Source organism: Strigops habroptila, chromosome 4 (assembly GCF_004027225.2).
Source record: "Strigops habroptila isolate Jane chromosome 4, bStrHab1.2.pri, whole genome shotgun sequence".
Taxonomy (NCBI): Eukaryota; Metazoa; Chordata; class Aves; order Psittaciformes; family Psittacidae; genus Strigops; species Strigops habroptila.
In genome coordinates this window covers 17,635,950-17,654,324 of record NC_046358.1, presented here as the reverse complement: position 1 = coordinate 17,654,324, position 18,375 = coordinate 17,635,950, and the positions used below count along the sequence as shown (strand labels likewise).

General features: G+C 39.7%; 1 protein-coding gene across 3 annotated transcripts in view; it reads right to left on the bottom strand.

The window, feature by feature from the left end:
• MNAT1 (MNAT1 component of CDK activating kinase) overlaps window positions 1–18,375 on the bottom strand; it is a 133,056-nt gene that overhangs the window by 40,713 nt on the left and 73,968 nt on the right. For 2 of the 3 annotated variants that reach the window (XM_030484641.1, XM_030484643.1), the window contains one exon: window positions 502–623. The exons of the other annotated variant lie outside the window; for it this stretch is intronic. In XM_030484641.1, the coding sequence (XP_030340501.1) occupies window positions 502–623 (122 nt within the window). The remainder of the gene's footprint in view (window positions 1–501; window positions 624–18,375) is intronic. 3 annotated transcript variants of the gene reach the window in all.

The window sequence follows — 18,375 nt, the reverse complement described above, 5'->3', positions numbered from 1 at the left end:
GCCAAGCTGCTGGACCAGCCCTGCGTTATATCTTTTGACAAAGTTAAGCTCTGTGCTTCATTTCTCACAAACGCAGTTTGACTGTAGACAGCAGTCGACAAGTAAATCTACCCTTTTCCATGGCAAACAGCCCAACTTTAATATTTTTACTGGCTTACAGCTGGGTAAATTAAGCCCTAGATTTTTATTTATTTATTTTTTAATACCGTGCAACTGAAAATGAACAGCTACTTCACCACGACTGCCAAGGACAACCTTAAAAACACTAATGCAATCCAGTCCAGCTCTCAATAGATCTATAAAAGCTAGAGGACCAAAAATTTCAGCTTATCCACCCAAACAAAATGTTGGTTGGGCAGGAAGTCTAATATTTCGTTAAGATCCTTAAAAAAGAAAAAAAGAAAAAGAAAAAAAGACCCCTACGTGCTGGCAAGCTGAAGATGGTAACAGTCCCAGCTATAATGCCATGAAACTGGAATTAAAACTTGCTGTGTTACTTACCCCAGCCTTCCCAGCAGTCCAAGCTCTGGAACTTGTGGTCCGTATGTCTCCACTTGCAGAGGCTGATACTTATACAAAGCTTCCTCTAGCTTTGGAATAGGAGCTAGTGAAATAGTCTGACCCTGTTTAATAGAGGAAAAAAAAAGAAAAAAAAAAGGAAAAGATAAAAAATTTCTACATACTGGGTCACGGTTTTGACTTTTTTTAAATTCAATGCAAGAACAAGCTTATACCATTAACCTGGTCCAGGCAAAGACCATCCCATTAAGAACATACTGTCTACTACATCGCTCATTTCTTCACGATTTAATTTTTTTTTACTGGGATCTACAGTTTGGAAGTAATGTTTCATTAGCTGTAACTGTTCGGATAAGGTAGGAGGAAAGGGGGGAATTTTATTGAAGGCAAGCTTACCACTAGACAGTGCAGCTGCTTCCAGTGTCACCAGTAAAATTATTATTAGGCAAAAATTTTGTTTATCAGAAGTAATATCAAACAAATGTCTCTGAGCAACCCTATTTGATTCTGTAATCGATTATTTCCTGAAAGCCCTAATTAGAAAGGGAGGCTGCTTTAATTTCTCCCTGCAGCCTTTGTAAAGCTCCCCTATATAATGGCTCTCGAGATAGACTTTTACAGCACAATACAATTAATTCATTCAGCAAATTCCCATTTGTTTCATAACTAAAAATATAGAAGCACACAAGCATAAAACTTTCATTCCAGATGGTACTTTTGCAAGCCCTTCAGACCACTGAGAAACAGCTAGACATTCCCCCCCTCCCCAAGTCCCTATCACTCTGAGCTCTCACAAAACGGGAGACTTGTGGCTGGAAAGGAGGGGTCAGGAGGATATGAGATAGAGCCAAAGTTAACAGATGTTGCTGCGTGACATTCTACACTGATTTGTTGATCTTTCACACAGTTTCAATTTTCTACTGTATTCTATGGTGCTCACAAAAATTAGCAGCAGCAGCAAAAAGACAGCACTATGAGCTCCCCCAAAACAGCCTGGCTTCCCCTGTAGAAATTGAGCTTCACATCTGCATTTAGGAAAGTAGTAGTATTGTTTTTGTAGACATTTTGTCTGCAACAAGAGATCGGAAGCTTTCCATGGTATAATGCCATGTATAACCTTGGCTTCCCACTGGTGATCACTTACTGAGCTTCACTTCCGTGGGGCCACTCATGTAAGTATCTACTCCCTCAAGTGGAAACTAAAGGCTTCTAATGTGGAACACTGGGTTAAAATTAACTAAAGAGAAAAAAAAGAGTTAGTAGAAGGGGAAAGCTGATAACTAAATTTGTGGCTGGGGACAGTGACCTTTCTGAATTTGGAGCATAGGTATTTTTGTTTAAAGAGTTGCAGAAAATAGCTAAGAAAATTGAAGACATAAATCCTTGAGAAACACTGTCATGGATCCATGCTGATATCTATGGAAATATCAGCAGTTCGGTTTTCCATTGAAATAGCTCTCTGTGTGTGATGAGAACAGACAGTTCTAGCCTGTTTCTGCACTGCCCAGGAACCCAGAGGGGCTGCTGCTAACACCATTAGGGTGACGGTCTCCTGAAGGTGAACTGTGGTGAAGAGAATTCTCAAGTCAGCCATGAGTCACTTCAACTTTCATGGTTAGCATACTGATATTTCTGTGTCACAAACTATTGCTGCAACATTAAAACCAGGCAACCTTACATAAAAAAAAAAAAAAAAAAAAGGTAGGGAAAGAAAGGTTAAAAATTCAGCTTTAATCCCACTTCATTTAAGACACAACTGCAAGAAGTTATATTGCAAGAAGTTGTCAATTTACAATCTATTCAAGTTCATGAAAATATTACAACTTGTAACTACATTCATGTGGGCACATTACACCCATTGTAAGACACTAATGTTTAAATAAGACTTTTAGATTTATATTTTTAACTGTATATTTCTCTTCAACCAAACTGAAGGGAAAGACATAGCAACATTTTACATGTGCACACCCTCATCTGGTGAGTGAAAAGCACCTTACTCTTTCCAAATCCAGAGCAATTTTGTTCCAGCCATAGAAATGAAAATTCAGTTTCAGGCAAAGATCAAAACCATGATAAATATTTTGGGAAATCACTTGTGTGTGGAAAAAGGGAGCAGCTCAGATTGCAGGAGCCACATCTCTGGAGGGCATCACCAGAACAGCTGCTCACTGTTAGTGGAGTTGCCACTGCTGCATTCCTAACACTTTTTTAACAGGAGCAACTTCTGCCAATGTTGGCCAAGAGACACGGGAAGGCTCCTGACAAATGGACTGGGCTCATCACAAGCCTCTTTCCACACCACTGTTTATGCTGCTACAGATGCCCATCTCTGGCAACTCCCTGGACAATAGGATAAAAATGCTCTTTGGCGGTTCCCAAGGTGCCAGACGTCAGAAGGGATCATGACTATCATCTACTCTCAAATGACCAACCAGTAACTGTATGGGAGCACTAAGTGAATGGTGGGGAGACTGACTGGTCAGCACGCCAGCTGTACAATGGGGACCAATGAATGCATCAGGGAAAGTCACCGAGCCATGCCAGCACCTCTCTGTGAGGTGCAGTGTGGTGGCTTGGAGAGCAGAACATCTGAAGAGCAGCAGAATGGAGGAATTGTCCATCCTTGGGCTGGTGTGACCTCATATCCAGCACAGGCCAGGACATTTTTGTGTGCCTGCACAAAGCCCAAAGACTGGCAGTTCTGCCAAAACACCTTCTTTTGAAAGGCATCCAATTTAGAGTTAAAGATTTCAGATCATAAAGGTCATGGCACAACCGCTAGGTAAGTTATTCCAATAGTTAAATATCTTCATCATTAAATAGCGGCAGCTCATCTGGTTCATCAAGATCAGTTTCAAAGCACTGGCTCTCATGCCTTTCTCACCTATACCCTGGGCCAAGGTGCATGTGTTAGGAGTGAGCACATATTTTTGCATGGCAAAATGACTGTACTGGTTTGTGTCCAGCTAGCAGATCTGCACCTCAAGGAGATTGTGCAGCTGTATGACACAGCTCTTTTGTTTTTGTTTCTCAAAATTACAACTTTAGTTGATGGGCTTTGGCAATGTGGACTACATTCCACTTAGCAACGGGATTGAGGGGGAAATCCCAACATAACCAGCTGTTGTTCCTGCCCTATAGCTGTCTGGCCTTTAGGTAAAGGCTTTTCCTTATTAACCAGATTTCAGTCTGCCTTGATTTGAGAAAGGGTTAGATGGAAGCATAAGTCACAACATACATTCCCACTGAAAGGGGCTGAAGCCTGGTCAAGCCCTGCAAGCTCATCAGCTCTGTAGTTGTTTTGGATGCGAACAGGATATATCTGCGCTGCCGACTCCTTGCAATGCCAGTGCAGCGGCATGGCTACATGGGTTCCTGAGCTCACCAGCTTCCAACTTGCTTACCCCTGCACAATTACAGTGTGGTCACAACACTGAGTATGGCACGGACCAGTGCAAAAAGGTTGGGATGGAAACTTATGAAAAATTAACAGTGAAAAGTGTTGCCTTCCCTATTTCTACTGATGTGGGGATAAGGTGCATTTACAAAAAATCTTTTTGAAGTTAAAAGGCTCAATTTGACCAATATCATCTCAGTTAAAGGCTATCTGACCAGTTAAGACCTTGGTTTTGTCTCTGTCCTGAGTGGTCCCTAGCCCATTTCATTAAAGACTGGTATAGAGGGAAATTGTGTAGCTTTAGAGACATCACAAGAGACAGTTCTCTTACTCAGAACTTACACAGCACTGTTACAGATCCAAAAACCATTTCACATCTATGAGATAAGATTTTTAAATCTCCTGTATTCCACCTAGACAGCCAGCCTTACCTCTTTCCAACATTAGGGGGCATTTATCAGCATGCTAAAACCAAAATGAAAACAGTGGGTTCAAGATCCTGCTTTTGCATTGCTTTCTCCTGACAAACCTAAGATCTGATGCTGTGGTCATGGGTAAGTTTTTTTAATTCCCCTTGGATGCTGTAATGTTTGTGTAAAAGAAGCTGACAGTATCCAAATGGAGACAGAAAAGGCTTCCAAGAACACAGACAACAGATTTTCCTGCCTCCTCTCCTTCCCACCCCTATGTTTGTGGCATACAACTTTTTTCTCTTGGATTATTTTAGGCAGCATAGCTGTCTATTACATTTTGGAATGTATGGAACCACAAAACACACTGCTAATTAGAAGGCAGGCATTTGCTTATCCTTATGACTTTGTTTATGTAAAAGACTACACAGCAATGGATTTGTGAGCAACTGACTTTCCATTCATGTACTGCATGGCTTTAGATGAAAGAAATACAGGATTATTTAACACACACACACACCCCCCCACTTTAATGTCTTTGCATCACAAATAAAACTGACCAGCTTATTTTACACTATCCTAGATATATAAAAAAAATAATAAGAAACAAAAGGAGATCATTTTTGTTTCAGACTGTGATACAACATGGCATTGGGGGGGGGAGGGGAGCCATGGACTATATACAAAGAGCTGCCCTTGCAGTGACAAGGAGCTAATTTTAAACAAAATCTATGTCTTTTAGGAAAAGTTGCAGCTATTAGGGCATCAAAATTATAGTTTATCTGAGCAGTTTTTACACACAGGGGTTCGAGGGAGGAACTCTTGGCAAATGCAGGTATACCAGTATTTGCCTGCTAGCAGAAAGAGGTTATTTTAGCACAGAGAGTCCAGAAATAACAGGGCAAGATGCAGCGTTCACACTTCTTCCCCTCCTGTTGTCTCTCTGTTTCCCTGTCTCCAAAATGACATTGCCTTCCTTCACCTCCTTCCCTCAGCAGCAAAAAGAAATAACAACTGACAGTCTTCTCAGAATCTCTCATGTGCCAAGGAGGAGGAGGAGAAAGGAGACTGACACCAAAAATGCTCTAGTAGGGGAAAGAGGAGGAACAGCTATGCCACGAAAACATCCCCAGGCAAGAGACAGAAGCCAGAGACTGGGGTCAGTAAAACTTGTCCAGACAAAGCATGTTTCTGTACCAGAAGCAGCTGGACTAGATGATGTAGCCAAACTTTCTGCTTTTTTAATTTCTCTCTGCTTAGGAACTGGCTCAGGTCTGCTATCGCCACACTATCAGAACACAGCACAAGTCAGATAACAGAAATAGTAATATTTATGTGCTATGTCTTTCTAAGCCAGCTTGCAGCAATGTTTTTTTCATTTAACTCTTACACTGCCTGGTGGAAAGAGCACATGGCTAGTCAAAAAGAGGCTGAGCACCATGGGATGCCAGCGCATGACGCTGCTAAAACACATCCTGAGCATCACTTCAACTGTATGTGGCACAACAGAAAGGTTAACCAACCCCTTTTTTGATACACCATCATCTGAGTGTGTAATTATCCAAATGCTTTCAAGTGAATATTAAAACAAAACTATAAATTCTTTGAATTTTTTAGTATAAGCAGTCTTAGGAAACTGTTTTACTGTAAGCTCACAACTGATTTCAGGTTTTGGAAAAATCATGTGTTAACAGAATTTCTTACAGAACAATATTATTGAAAATATCTTAGGCAACGTGGTCTGAGCCAAAAGCTGGGCTGTTTTGTGTGGATTTTTTTCCTCCAGTTTCCACTCTCCCAATTCACTACTGACAAATCCATGTCAGCAATGCTAATATAGCTTTCTGATGCTGATTAACTACTTACTTTGACTAAGTAATACTCAGGAAAAGGAGAACGAAACTGATAGATTTGGAGGGCTCAGTTAATATTATTTTAACCTTTACCCTGCCTGTCTTCCACAGCTTTTTTAAATAAACATGAAGAATGTCAAACTAAAATGCATAATTCTATTCCTTAGCCTAAAATTCATATGCCAGTGAGGCTTTTCCAAAGACAAACATCTGAAACCAACTGCTTTTTCTTCTGCTCTTGAAAACCAAGAATAAATCTAATTTCTTTACTCAATTATGCAAAGTGCTATGTGAAACAGAAAGAGAACAAATGATCTAACAGAAACCAACAAAATCAAAGTTTTCCTGTTGATCTCAAAAACAGAATCTGACCATACGTAGCAGGACAAGAGATACAAGATGGCCACCCCACTGCCTTCTCTCTGAGGTAGATGATTTCAGATGCCAAGTAACAATCTGTCCATATTTAGACCTTTTCTTTCCCCTCCACAGCAACTTTATTTGCTTTCTGAATGCCAAAACAGATTTTTAAAATGTGCTTTCTTTAGAAATGGCAGAAATGAAGCAAGATCTCAACAGCACCCAAGAAGCTATTAACAAAGACGGTCACACAAACGGGTACCTGGGAAATTAACCATGGAGCAAAAGGGTTAAATCACACTATGAGTTCTACTTACTTCCAAACTTTTCCTTTACCACTTTCTGACATAAGTAATTACCTGATCAGACTTATCTGTAAGCTCCTGCCAAAGCGCCCTATTTCTCTAATCTCTCAGAAGAAATCCCATGTCCATCTAACATGCTGAAATACAATTCTTCTGGGTCAGCGCCAGTACCAGGATTTAGTGACTACTCTCTTCACAGAAAAGCCTGGTGCCCTTTTCTTCACATCAACGCATCATAGCGCCTATTTGGTACTATCCTCTCCAGCACTGGCTGCTGAAGCCCGGTTAGGACTCCGGGGATAGCCTGGATGTTTGCTGCAACAAGTCACTTGCTTGTTTTTAGTGGAGACTCCATAGTTCTGGCAGGAACTGCCAAGCCTTCCTCAATCTGCAGCACTGCTCAAAGGACAGCCCAGCACACAAGACAGCATCATTTTTGGAAATAAAGAAATAAACCAGAACAGCATCTTCATGTAACTAACAAGCCCACAGGTTTTTCACACTCATTTCTCAATTGTGCTACCAGGTCAGACTCAGCTCCTAAGCACTTATAGCATTTGTGTGATCCATTGTGCTGCATGCAGAAATTCAACTGCTTCTGCAACTTTTGCTCTGGTTCCCAGGACTTCTACCCTGCATGCACTATCTGTTTGGCCACTTTCAACTAGATTGAAAAGCCATGCCATGAACTGGCTGCTGTGTGGTATTCAGACACCCCAGCAGTGCCAACTGCATTTGCAAACCTCACTATCAGCTCTCACTTTCTTTTTTCTACTGTGGCTCTCACAGCACTTGGCATGGCCCTTCTTAGAGTACAACCACAGGGTCTTCCCATTTTTCGGAGAGAACATTTCACTATAAGTGACTCAAACTCAATATTCTGTTCAGTTTGTTATACAGCACTACATAACACAAACATAGCACTAATTCCCAATATGCTATGTTAGTAATACAGCATTAAGAAGAATTAAGCAGACTTTTGTTGCATTTTTACCATCAGACTTCCGGAGCCTCAACCATTTTGATTTAACTATCAACAAAGCCTAAGCTCTGCAGTAGCCAGTGTAATTACAGGATTAAAGGCTCCAAAATAATATTGTTTTAAATACCCACATTATGGGCCTTATTTTTCAAGGGACATGACATAGAAATCAGTTTGACGAATGCTACTTTGTCATGATACATAGCATTAAGAGAGGGACAGACACAGCAGCGGAGGTCAGAGCACAGCAATAGCTGTGCATTGCTCGCCCACCAGCAGCAATTGTTTAAGTCTTGGTACAGCTGAATCTACTGGTGTTCCTTTTGTTGCAGTAAAGCTGAGTATTATGCTGCTAAGATCCCTCCATTATGCAAGAAAATTATTTAGGATTTCCTGAAAAAACAGTAGAACCCACAAAAATTATCTGCTTTATTAGTAGAAGCTCACAAAGATCCATACATCGCTGTACTCCACTGTCTACTCTTTCCTGGGATTCTCTAAATCAGCTTCCCCATATCCAAATAGCCACAGCTATACAACATTGTTTTTAAGGAATGTAGAGTCCAATGGATGTTTTAAAAAGAAAGACTGCTAAAATAACAAAACCGAATGGAAAGCTGACCTCAGTCTATCGAAGATGAGAAACTGTGTGTATGTGAAAGTCAGAGACATACTCCCTGCTTTACTGAGCATACAGCTTCGACCCAGATAAATGTTGATAAAGATGCAGAACATCCCAATCAACATGGCTTATGTCTGGCTGATAAAGAAAAAAAATACAGTGAGATTCCATGAATAGCTAGATTTTAAGGAGAGACTGCTAAAGGTTGATAACCGTCTGGCAAAAGCAAGCATGAAAGTTTTTATAGCAACATGGACAAAAGAAAGGAATAAAATATGGAGAAAAAGGACAATAAAGGCAGATAAAAGCAAAATCATGGAATAGGAAAAACAGGAAGAGAGAACAGCAGAGTAAATAATTAGAAACAGGCAAAAAAATAAAAAGGAGGCATTTCGAAAAATTGAACTCTAAAGAAAGTTAAGAAAGTGTCATCGACATTAGCAGTATGTGATGCATCTTCACATACTTGTGGACTACATTTACTACAAATTTTAAATGAAAACTGAAACCTATTAGCAATATATTTAGAAATCACTACTTTATGTTAAAAGTGAAAAGTAGCTTATTTCTAGCCTTTTTTTCACTGATTTGCATGAAGAACGCACAAGTACACATTAGCCAATTATTCCGAGGACAGGAAGAGACACACTGCAAACTTAACACATGGTTCATGGCACTGCTCTGAAAATGCACATTCATTTTGTCAAACTAAACAAAAAGCTCCCTGGGGCAGAAGCAACTACATTTTTAATCTGCACAAAGCATACTCTTTTGTCCTTCCAGAGAGGTTTAGTTTCTTTGTGTGTAAGTTTCCACCTACATTTTAAGTGGCTATATCAAAATGAAGCTTAAATCTGAACCACAAGCACATGACAGCTTTTAAAGTTGTGTACACTTCAAATTGCACCTGAAATTCAGCAGTACTTTGGACAGGATTCACAGAACTTCCTGGGATCAGAAAGCCTATTTGTAAGCCCTGGCTGATCCTGAGAGTGTTGCAGAAAGTCCTTCCACATACCCAAGAACTAACATGGCATTCTGCATTACCTTGGTTTCAGTAGCTACGGTTTTTTAACCCCTTGAAGCACAATAACCAGAAACATCTAAGGCATCCTTAGTACAGAGAAAAAGGAATAGTTCCTGCCATGAAAAAATCTACAACCTCACTTCAACAAAAATAGAACCTGGCAGCAAAACAGTGATACAATCGCATGGTAATTTCACTTAGTCTCAGGAAAATCCTATTTATCTATTTATAAAATAAAGAGATGCCTCATCTGTTTTATCTTGTTCACTGGGTCCTTTGTGAACTCTTTTGCTAAAACACTTGTGTTCAAACCAAAAAAAAATCCAAGTGTCGCCACAGATTCTGAAATAGGAGACTGCTGTGAAAGCAACTGCATCACAAACATCAGATTTCTGGCAACTCAGAGGCTGCCTGAGTATTTCCTGATATAGGCTTATAACGAGACAGTTTTGCCCTAAAAACACCACTTCCATTGTATAAAGGAAGATTCCTATATGCTCTGACATAAGGACTGGATGAACCCACACCAGCAGAACGCATTTAATAATACACAACATGGAAAGAAATCACTCAAATGCAGTGTGCTTATATTGACATCCCATGCCACTGCTACTTACTGCTTCTTGGGAAATAAACAGGACAAAAAGGAAGCCCCAAGAACAAGTATTAAGAATATTTGTTAATCAAAGGACTAAGCATGCAGCAAGCTTTTCATTTCTTTGACTTGCATATATTATTTCCATACAGTAAAATACATACTAAGCTCTCCACAGATGATGCAAATATCTTGCCCTGGCTCAGGGCAGCTGCTGCGCTGAGAAACAAACTAAAGTGAGTTGATCACTTGAATTCCCTTAAAACTTATAATATTGAACCAAATAAAACAAAATAGCACTTACTACAGAGTTTAACAAGCCATGTCTAACATCTTTGTGCACTCAAAAACTCTAATTTAATTAACTTTACCTGTAAGCTTGGGGGGAATGTGAGAGAGGGGAAAAAATGAAATACAAACTCATTTGCTCCTCAACTCTGAAAATAGCTCAGGGTCCAAATCCCTATACAAGTAGTAATAAAAATAATTTGGTTTCTGGTAGCAATAACAAAAACGAGGGCAAGATTAATTCTTACACTTTTATGGCAAACAATCTAAAGCAGATGTGCAAGAACAAAAGAGAGATGTCAAAGCAGTTAATAAGTGCTTTCCAAAACCAAACACAACAAGACAACTTGCAGCTTTATGTGCTTATATAAAACTCTAAATCATCTCAATCAGCTTCCACCCTTAGCCCTTCTCTATTTTATGAAGCTTCACAATTACCAAAAAATGTTCTATTTGAGTCTAAACCAGCACAGATCAGTATCTCCTGAACGAAAGCATGCACAAATAAGCTTGGCCAATTTAGACATCAGCTGCTGAATCTGGGCCCTTATGAACAGAAGTATGTTTCCATGGTTTGAATACCCAGGATCTCTTGAATAAAGTCCCTGTCTTTAAGACAGAACATATTTTAAAGATACCTAAAAAAAAAATTCAGACTGTATTTACATTTCCACTAGAATACTGCAGTTTTGAGACAGAAATCAAACTTCACATTATAAGGTCAAAAACAACATAAGCATTCCTTAGAATCAGACTTCAAATAGATATTTGAAGTTATCCACACTTTCTTGCTTACAAGTTCAAAGAACTGCTGATCATAAAGCAAACCTGAAGATATTAAATCTTTTAAGTACAAATTTCACAAAAGATAATGTGTGCATGCAGAATTGAGTCCTTCCACATTTAATATGTCAAAAGTTTGTAGAAGGTAACCATAAGCACTCCCTTTTCAAATGAAACTAGCTTTTATTGTGAACACGAAAGACACTGTTAACTTAGAACACTGCTCACTTAGATGTGCTTTCCAAAAGGCCTTAAGCAGGATTATACTGATTTAAATAAAGTAAATTAGGCAAGTTTTTGCACTTAAGCTTCCCACACAAATAGGATTTGCCAAGCCTTTTGAGTCTAATCTGTGGTACAATCATACAGGTATATAAGAGACTGACTCAGCGTGCACAGACACACTTCTAGGCTCACCAGCAAGAGCTGATTTTTAACTGACCGCAGAGAATTGCCTCCTAAGCCAGTCAGCCCAAGTTTCCATCTACCTGGAAGCCATCCATCCAGCAACACTGGGCTACTGTGCACCCACATCACTGTTCCATTTCATCACAGGAAAACACAAACCCGTCACTACAGGTATAGGAGTAACTGATACTGTAGCACTCTAGTTGAGGAGAGCAAATCAGAAACTCTAGAGTACATATGATTAATAATAGGTTTTTGTGTTTCCTTTCCCAAGTGCTGACAGTTTGAATGTTTTGCAAGATCCTGTAATGCCCCAATCCTGTGCACAGTTCCACACAGGATTCATTTAAAGGCACCTCAAGCTAACAAATCTATTTGCTATCAGAAAATTTTATCATATTTATTTGGGGCTTAGACCCAGATTCAGCAACACTAATTCACCTTAGAAAACTACACAGCCTTAAGCACACAAAGAGCCTCACAAAGTCAAAGGAGCAGTCACATACCAATTACTTTGTCTGGAGCGTGGCCTGCAAGTCCAGTCCAACAAAGCCAGGGCAAGCCTAAACCTGACAGTGTAAACTGAACCCATCCGCTTCACTGCAATTACCTATGACAATAAACACAACCATCTAGGAAGTAGAGACTTGCAGAAACAGGCCTCCAGAGAAACAACCAGCACCCTGATAACTATGGTCTGCTCCTTGTCGTTCTGTAGACCGTTCCAACAGCTCAGAAGTCAAGCAGCTCACAACCAGGTAGGACACCAGTGTGTGCTATTGCCTGGTCCACAGATCCACCACAGTACATCAATGGGCCCTAGAGACTGAAATGCAATGAGGACAAAGTAACAGAGCTGAGAGTTAAACCAGGAGGACTACAACCCTTCTTAATTTTAAAGCACATGCTTAAGGGTTTTCTGGGTCAAAACCAGGATGATCCATATCTTATGAGATCAAGCACCTCTGCCAGTTTTACATCAAAAACTTCATATGACTATTTCAGCAATACCATTAATTGGTCTACAAGGGCAGCCTTTTGCTCAACACTCAGGATACATACAGTAAAATGAACTTTACCAGGCTTGTCAAGTTGTATGGGCCATTTTTAAGCATTTAAGTCTTAAATGTCATTGGTGTGAGGTTTTTATACTGATTTAAATAGATGCTTGACCATACCTCTAATTGAAGGTGGGCATCAAGAGACTAATACAATAATATTCAGAGATATTTTTAAAAGTATATAGGGCTTCCAAGTCAGCTCTCAAGAGTAGTTGCTTATTACATAAATCATCTTAATGTTATTATCTGGGCCCAGTCGCATGGCCTACACAAATTGAAAAAATTACGATATGTAATGGGATCCATTACTCATACCAAATAGATCAAGCAACCTTAGAAAGCTAATTTACATAGGATGCTTCCCAATTTCTCTAATTAACATATTTAAAACCTTAAAAGGAAGACAGCAAGCAATTATAAATCATGCAAGCACACATACTCAGTAATCTATATAATTTTCAAAAGTAGGTTAGAATAATAAGAAATGGCTTACTGCAACAGCTATTGAATCAAATCATATTTACTTCAACATCTTTTTCAAAGAATTCCTACCCCAGCATTCTACAGTACCATTGATACTTGTCCTCCTAGTTAAAAAAATTTGCAAAACACACTGCAGACAAACCACAATCCTCAGTAAACTCATGTTCAAGAGCACCATTGTCTACTGATGGGGTGCATCTAATCGCACCAAAATGATAAAAGACAGCTTGCTTTCTTTCCAAATGCACATCAGATTTCTTTAATCTGTGAGTTTACTAAAGTGCAAAAATAGAAAACCGGAGGTTTGATGCAATCGGCACAGTGCCATTTAAAGCATAGTACATCACAGCAACTCTTAAGACTTTTTGGAAATACCTCTGCTGCTCAGCAGCACTAGCTTTCCACCAGTTGCTGCTCCACATGCTATTGCCAATCAGCTGCATTTGTTGTAGTGCATTCCAAAGTTTACTAATTAATCTCTGCACTAAACCCCACTGATGGCTGGTTGCCATTTGAAATGATCATCTTTTATTTAAAGACATAGTGACCCTGTGGTCAAACTCAGACCTTATTTGTAAAAATAGGTGTGCCAAATTTCAGGTAATTAAATCCATTTCAGGATCAGTGAGGGGTTTTTTAAAACCGGGCAGGGGCAATCGTTAACAGTTTGAGGGTGTTTATATCAGACATGCTAAGTTATGTTAATGTTAATGGTCAAGAATCGAGCACACACTTGCATTTTGACCCAGGAGCTACATTCGGCAGAGGATATGCAATGCAAACTTCTGGAAAAGAGACGACTCATTTCTTGCAAAATAGCATACATGCTTTGAAGTCATGTGTTTTAATGATTCCAGCTTATTGCTACATTTCATATGAGGTTTTGAATATTGATCTCAGCCAGTCCAACCTCTCACACCATTGTTACAGGCTGCTCTCATTCAGTGGTGCACACTGGCTTCGTGACCTTCACAATGACCTCTACAAAAGCAGTTGTGCATTTTACTGTGGTGTAAATCCTCACAGACAAGTCGAACCTGTTCTTTTTGGCATCCAGCCCTTTAGCTGAATACTCTGCAGAGATTTATTATGAAAGGGGAATGAAGGGGCATTATTGCACAACATTCATCCCTCTCATGCGGCTAAGTTCCATCTCTTAGAACTTCTGAAGGCTTTTAAATAAACAGATCTTCTTAATTATACAAATCGTTCTTGCTTCTCACCAATTTTCTGTAATTAAAATTCACTGTTTACAAAAAGGTAGAAATGCCCAGAAAAAAACCATGTGTGCGAAGGTGCTTTATATTATTATTAATAAGTAATATTCATACTTCCTGTTACTATACACGAGGGATTAGTGTTTCCTAGCACACCATTCACTTACAACACTGAAGTAGTATTCCACATTGTAGCAACACACACTGCCCTAAAAGGGTCCATTAATTATTTTTGTAATGCCATGAAGTTGCTGCAGGATATTAGACTGTCTTCATAAGAAATATGCTCCTATGGTAAAATGATGAATGATGAAGTTTGCAGGTTTTTAATTAGATTTCAGAACAATAAGAAAGTATTTACAAAGTTATTTTCCATGGTCTTAGCTTAATACTTTGAATGCCCTTATGCAAGTAATGAAAAAAATATTTCAAGATTAACTGAATTAAAAAAAAAATATAAAAGCATAAAAGAATTGTGAAAGGGGCAGTTTTAAAACATTTAATGACTCTGCCGAAGTGGTCAGACTAGTAACCCTGTCATTCGCATTAACCACATTCCTTTGGGTTTTCTAATTGATCCTTCGGCAAAATATGCCCTGCTGGGGAAGGTGGGAAAACCGAAACAAAAAACCACCCAACGTTGCATTGATACTCCAGTCCAAAAATCATGTTCGAGCTAGCTTTATCTGACAGTCACTTGGTATTAACCGGAAATGAAGTATTTTGATTGAAGCAAATATTCCCTGATCTAAATCTCGGAATTCCCCTAAAAAGCTCTCTCCCCCCAACACCAGCTGTCACAGACAATTGACAATGCACACACACATACCTCCGACTGCACAAATAAAGAACTGCTGTGTGTGTCTACCCCTGTCACCCACAGGCGGTGTCAGGTATGGGTTCTCTCTCCCCTTCCTAAAAGTCTCAGCTAGCTATTCCTTAGCTTTCCTGCTCCTCCTTTTCTGTCAGCAAAAACACAGACAACAGAATGCACAATAGCAAAAGCTACTCCGTATAAAAAATAAAAGAAAATACACTCTTTTCCTCCTATCTTTCCCAGGTCCACACTACACTTTCACAGCTCCAGAGCTGCAGACAGAGGTTTCCCCAAACAGAATATGCAGCAGTGTTTTTTCCTTTGTTCTTCACGACAAACAAAATAACCCAGATAAATAACCCATATACCACAAATATTTTATTTAGGGTCCTTTAAAAAGAAATCCAAATTTTTTCAATTAGGTGATAAACAGACTTGGTGCCAAAGTTACACCTGGCAGCTACAGCCTAAGTTAGTTACAGAGCGTTTAAAAGCAACCAGCAGTTAAACAGGTACAGCACTCTTTAAGAGTATTTCTGTTACTTTAAAAGTGGAACATCTGTATAATTTTGTATTTCAAATTAACTTAACTAACCTGACACAAAACACGTTAAAAATTAGCATAAAGCAGATGCTGTAAACACCACCACCAATGAAACTGATACAACATTAGGCTTTAGCATAAACTGCACCTTTTCTTTCTTTTTACCCCTTATTCCAAACAGATTTCAGAATTGCCCTCTTTGATTTCAGAATTGCCCTATTTGAGATGAATTCTTGGCCTAATCCCATCCAGGCTTCATATCCTACATAAATTAAAATGAGAATTCAAGCTCAAGACAGCATCCCATGAAGAGGCAGATTAAGGTGAATAAATGAAAACTGAGTTGGTGGAGATGAAGGAAACCCGAAGTTCCCACTGTAATCCCTTCTACATCCTTATCAGCTCTCAAGCCAAGCCCTCTTCTCCCCATGCAATGAATGAAAACCCTAATCATGTTTCACTGGGAACAACCACAAAGGGGAATCCCTTGGTGTGCAGGCACAGCCAAATAGTGCCAACAGACCTTGCGCACCAGGATCTGGATATCAAAGACCTATGCCAAGATCTCCTCTGTCAAGCAGACAACACTGAAGCCCTCCAACTCTATCCATATTAGAGTTTGTGTGTGGCTGGTGGAAACTCCAACAGTAAAACTCCCCGGGTTATCCCTTTTCTGAACTTGCGGTCATGATCTGTCTCAAATCCCACTCCAAATGAAAGAGGGGAAAGTGCTGCATTCCCAGTGCCACTACCATAACACTCTTACACAGAAAGTGCCACCTGTTTGGAAAGGCAGAAAATTCTTCAAATACTTACTAACTGATTATTCAAACGCTGGTTGTGTGAACTCCAAGGGTCTATCACAGGGAAGCATTACAAGCTGGCCATCTTTATATATAGTCTTGAATCTATGTGGCTTTTTTTTTTTATGCTAGCCATGCACATGTGCCTACAGTTACAGAAACGCAGCCCTAAGCCCCAGTGCCAAAGGCTGCCTAATGATGGCAAGGATCAGATGCCTACATTGATGCCTTTTAGATCTGTCAGCAAGCCTACACAGCACAGACCAGCAGCTCTTGTTGACTTGAGCACTGCCTCTGACAGTCTTGCAGAGGATCACATTTCTGTGATTCTCTTTCTATGCTTTGGAGAAGACAGCAGTGTTCTCTTTGTTTCTGCCTCTCTTTCAAGAGATGAAACAGGAGAATGGACCTCAGATCTAAAAATATATGCTGCCTTCCTCCTGGGCACAGTTTTAAATTGTTTTAAATTGTTTTTAAAAATCAGTTTTAAATTGTTCCTCCCTCTAACCTACTTACCTTTCTACTGTCATCCAATTCCACATGCATCTCCTTCAAACATGCCATCTGTCTCCTGCAGGATCTATCTCACTGCCCCAGAATAATATGAGAATCATTATTCTTACACAAAGCCATCACTTCGTTTTCTACTAACCATTGCAAATGTTGCAAGTTCCAGTTTCCTGGCCTCCATCCAGCTAATTTAGATAGATGGTTCCACATGTGCTCTCTGTCCTTCCGTTTCCTGCCCATACCACTACACACATCTAAGTGAGTCAAAGCAGGTTTCTTTACAGTCACAATATTCTTCCCATATTTTATATTATTAAAAAAGAGGGCACATAAAATACAACCTATTAACATGCTATTATCCACTTTGTAAGAGGCACAGGATTTTACTGCTCTGCCACACATTCTGCTGAACTGTAACGCATGTTAGAAATTACACTTGAGCCTTGTATTTCCCCCAAATACGAGTTACCTGTGGAGCAACTATGTTCAGGCAAAGCAGAACAATAAATTAAAATAGCTAATTCTCTGATATACTACATTATCCACATTTTTCTTCTTAAAAAATAAGAGGAATAAAGATATCCCAAACTTTCAGAGACCAAGGCACTTCTTCATGAGCATCATTTGTCTTTTGTTCGTAGCCAGTGCTGTCAATATTCCTTTCCAGCGACACCTTGACTGGCACACTGAGTCCAGACTAGGTACATATGGGGAAGTTCACCTTTTGATGTCCAATGCCATCTGCCTAAAACAATATCGCTTTCTCCCACCCTCTGCACCTGAACAAACATTCTTGAGGAAAATTACTTTTGAAGTCTCCTTGGTACAAACCATTGCCTCTCTGATCCAAGCATCTTTTGCTGCAAGTACTCTAGTGCAATATGAGTGCATCTTGGATAAATACCGAAAACTAGAATCAATGTATTTTTACTTTACAAATGTGCTGGTTTAAAGCTCAAAAGTTAAATCCTCTGAGACCCTGTAGCAAACATTCATCTATCTACCGTGTTCACTTAGGCATGAGTTAAGGTGCAGAAAGGTGGTACATGCACACACAGAGCATGGCCTCAGCCAACACACTGAGGATTTTTTTCTTGTAGAGAATTAATATATTAGCAAGACTGGTGCAAATTTGAACATAGATTAACACAAAAAAGAAGATGCTGTGCAAAACACGAGCCTGACATGTACTACAGCCAGAACCCTTCTTAAGTTGTGGAGGGTTCAGATTTTAAACCACCCAAGTGCGCATACACCATTCCCTGCTGCCTGCATAGACCAGACTTCTTACACAGGAACCGATCCAAACAGGTGAGTACAAAAAACCCCAATTCCCCAAATCCTTCTGTCCCAGAGCTCCTCTATTTCCCAATCCCATGCAGGAGCCCCTC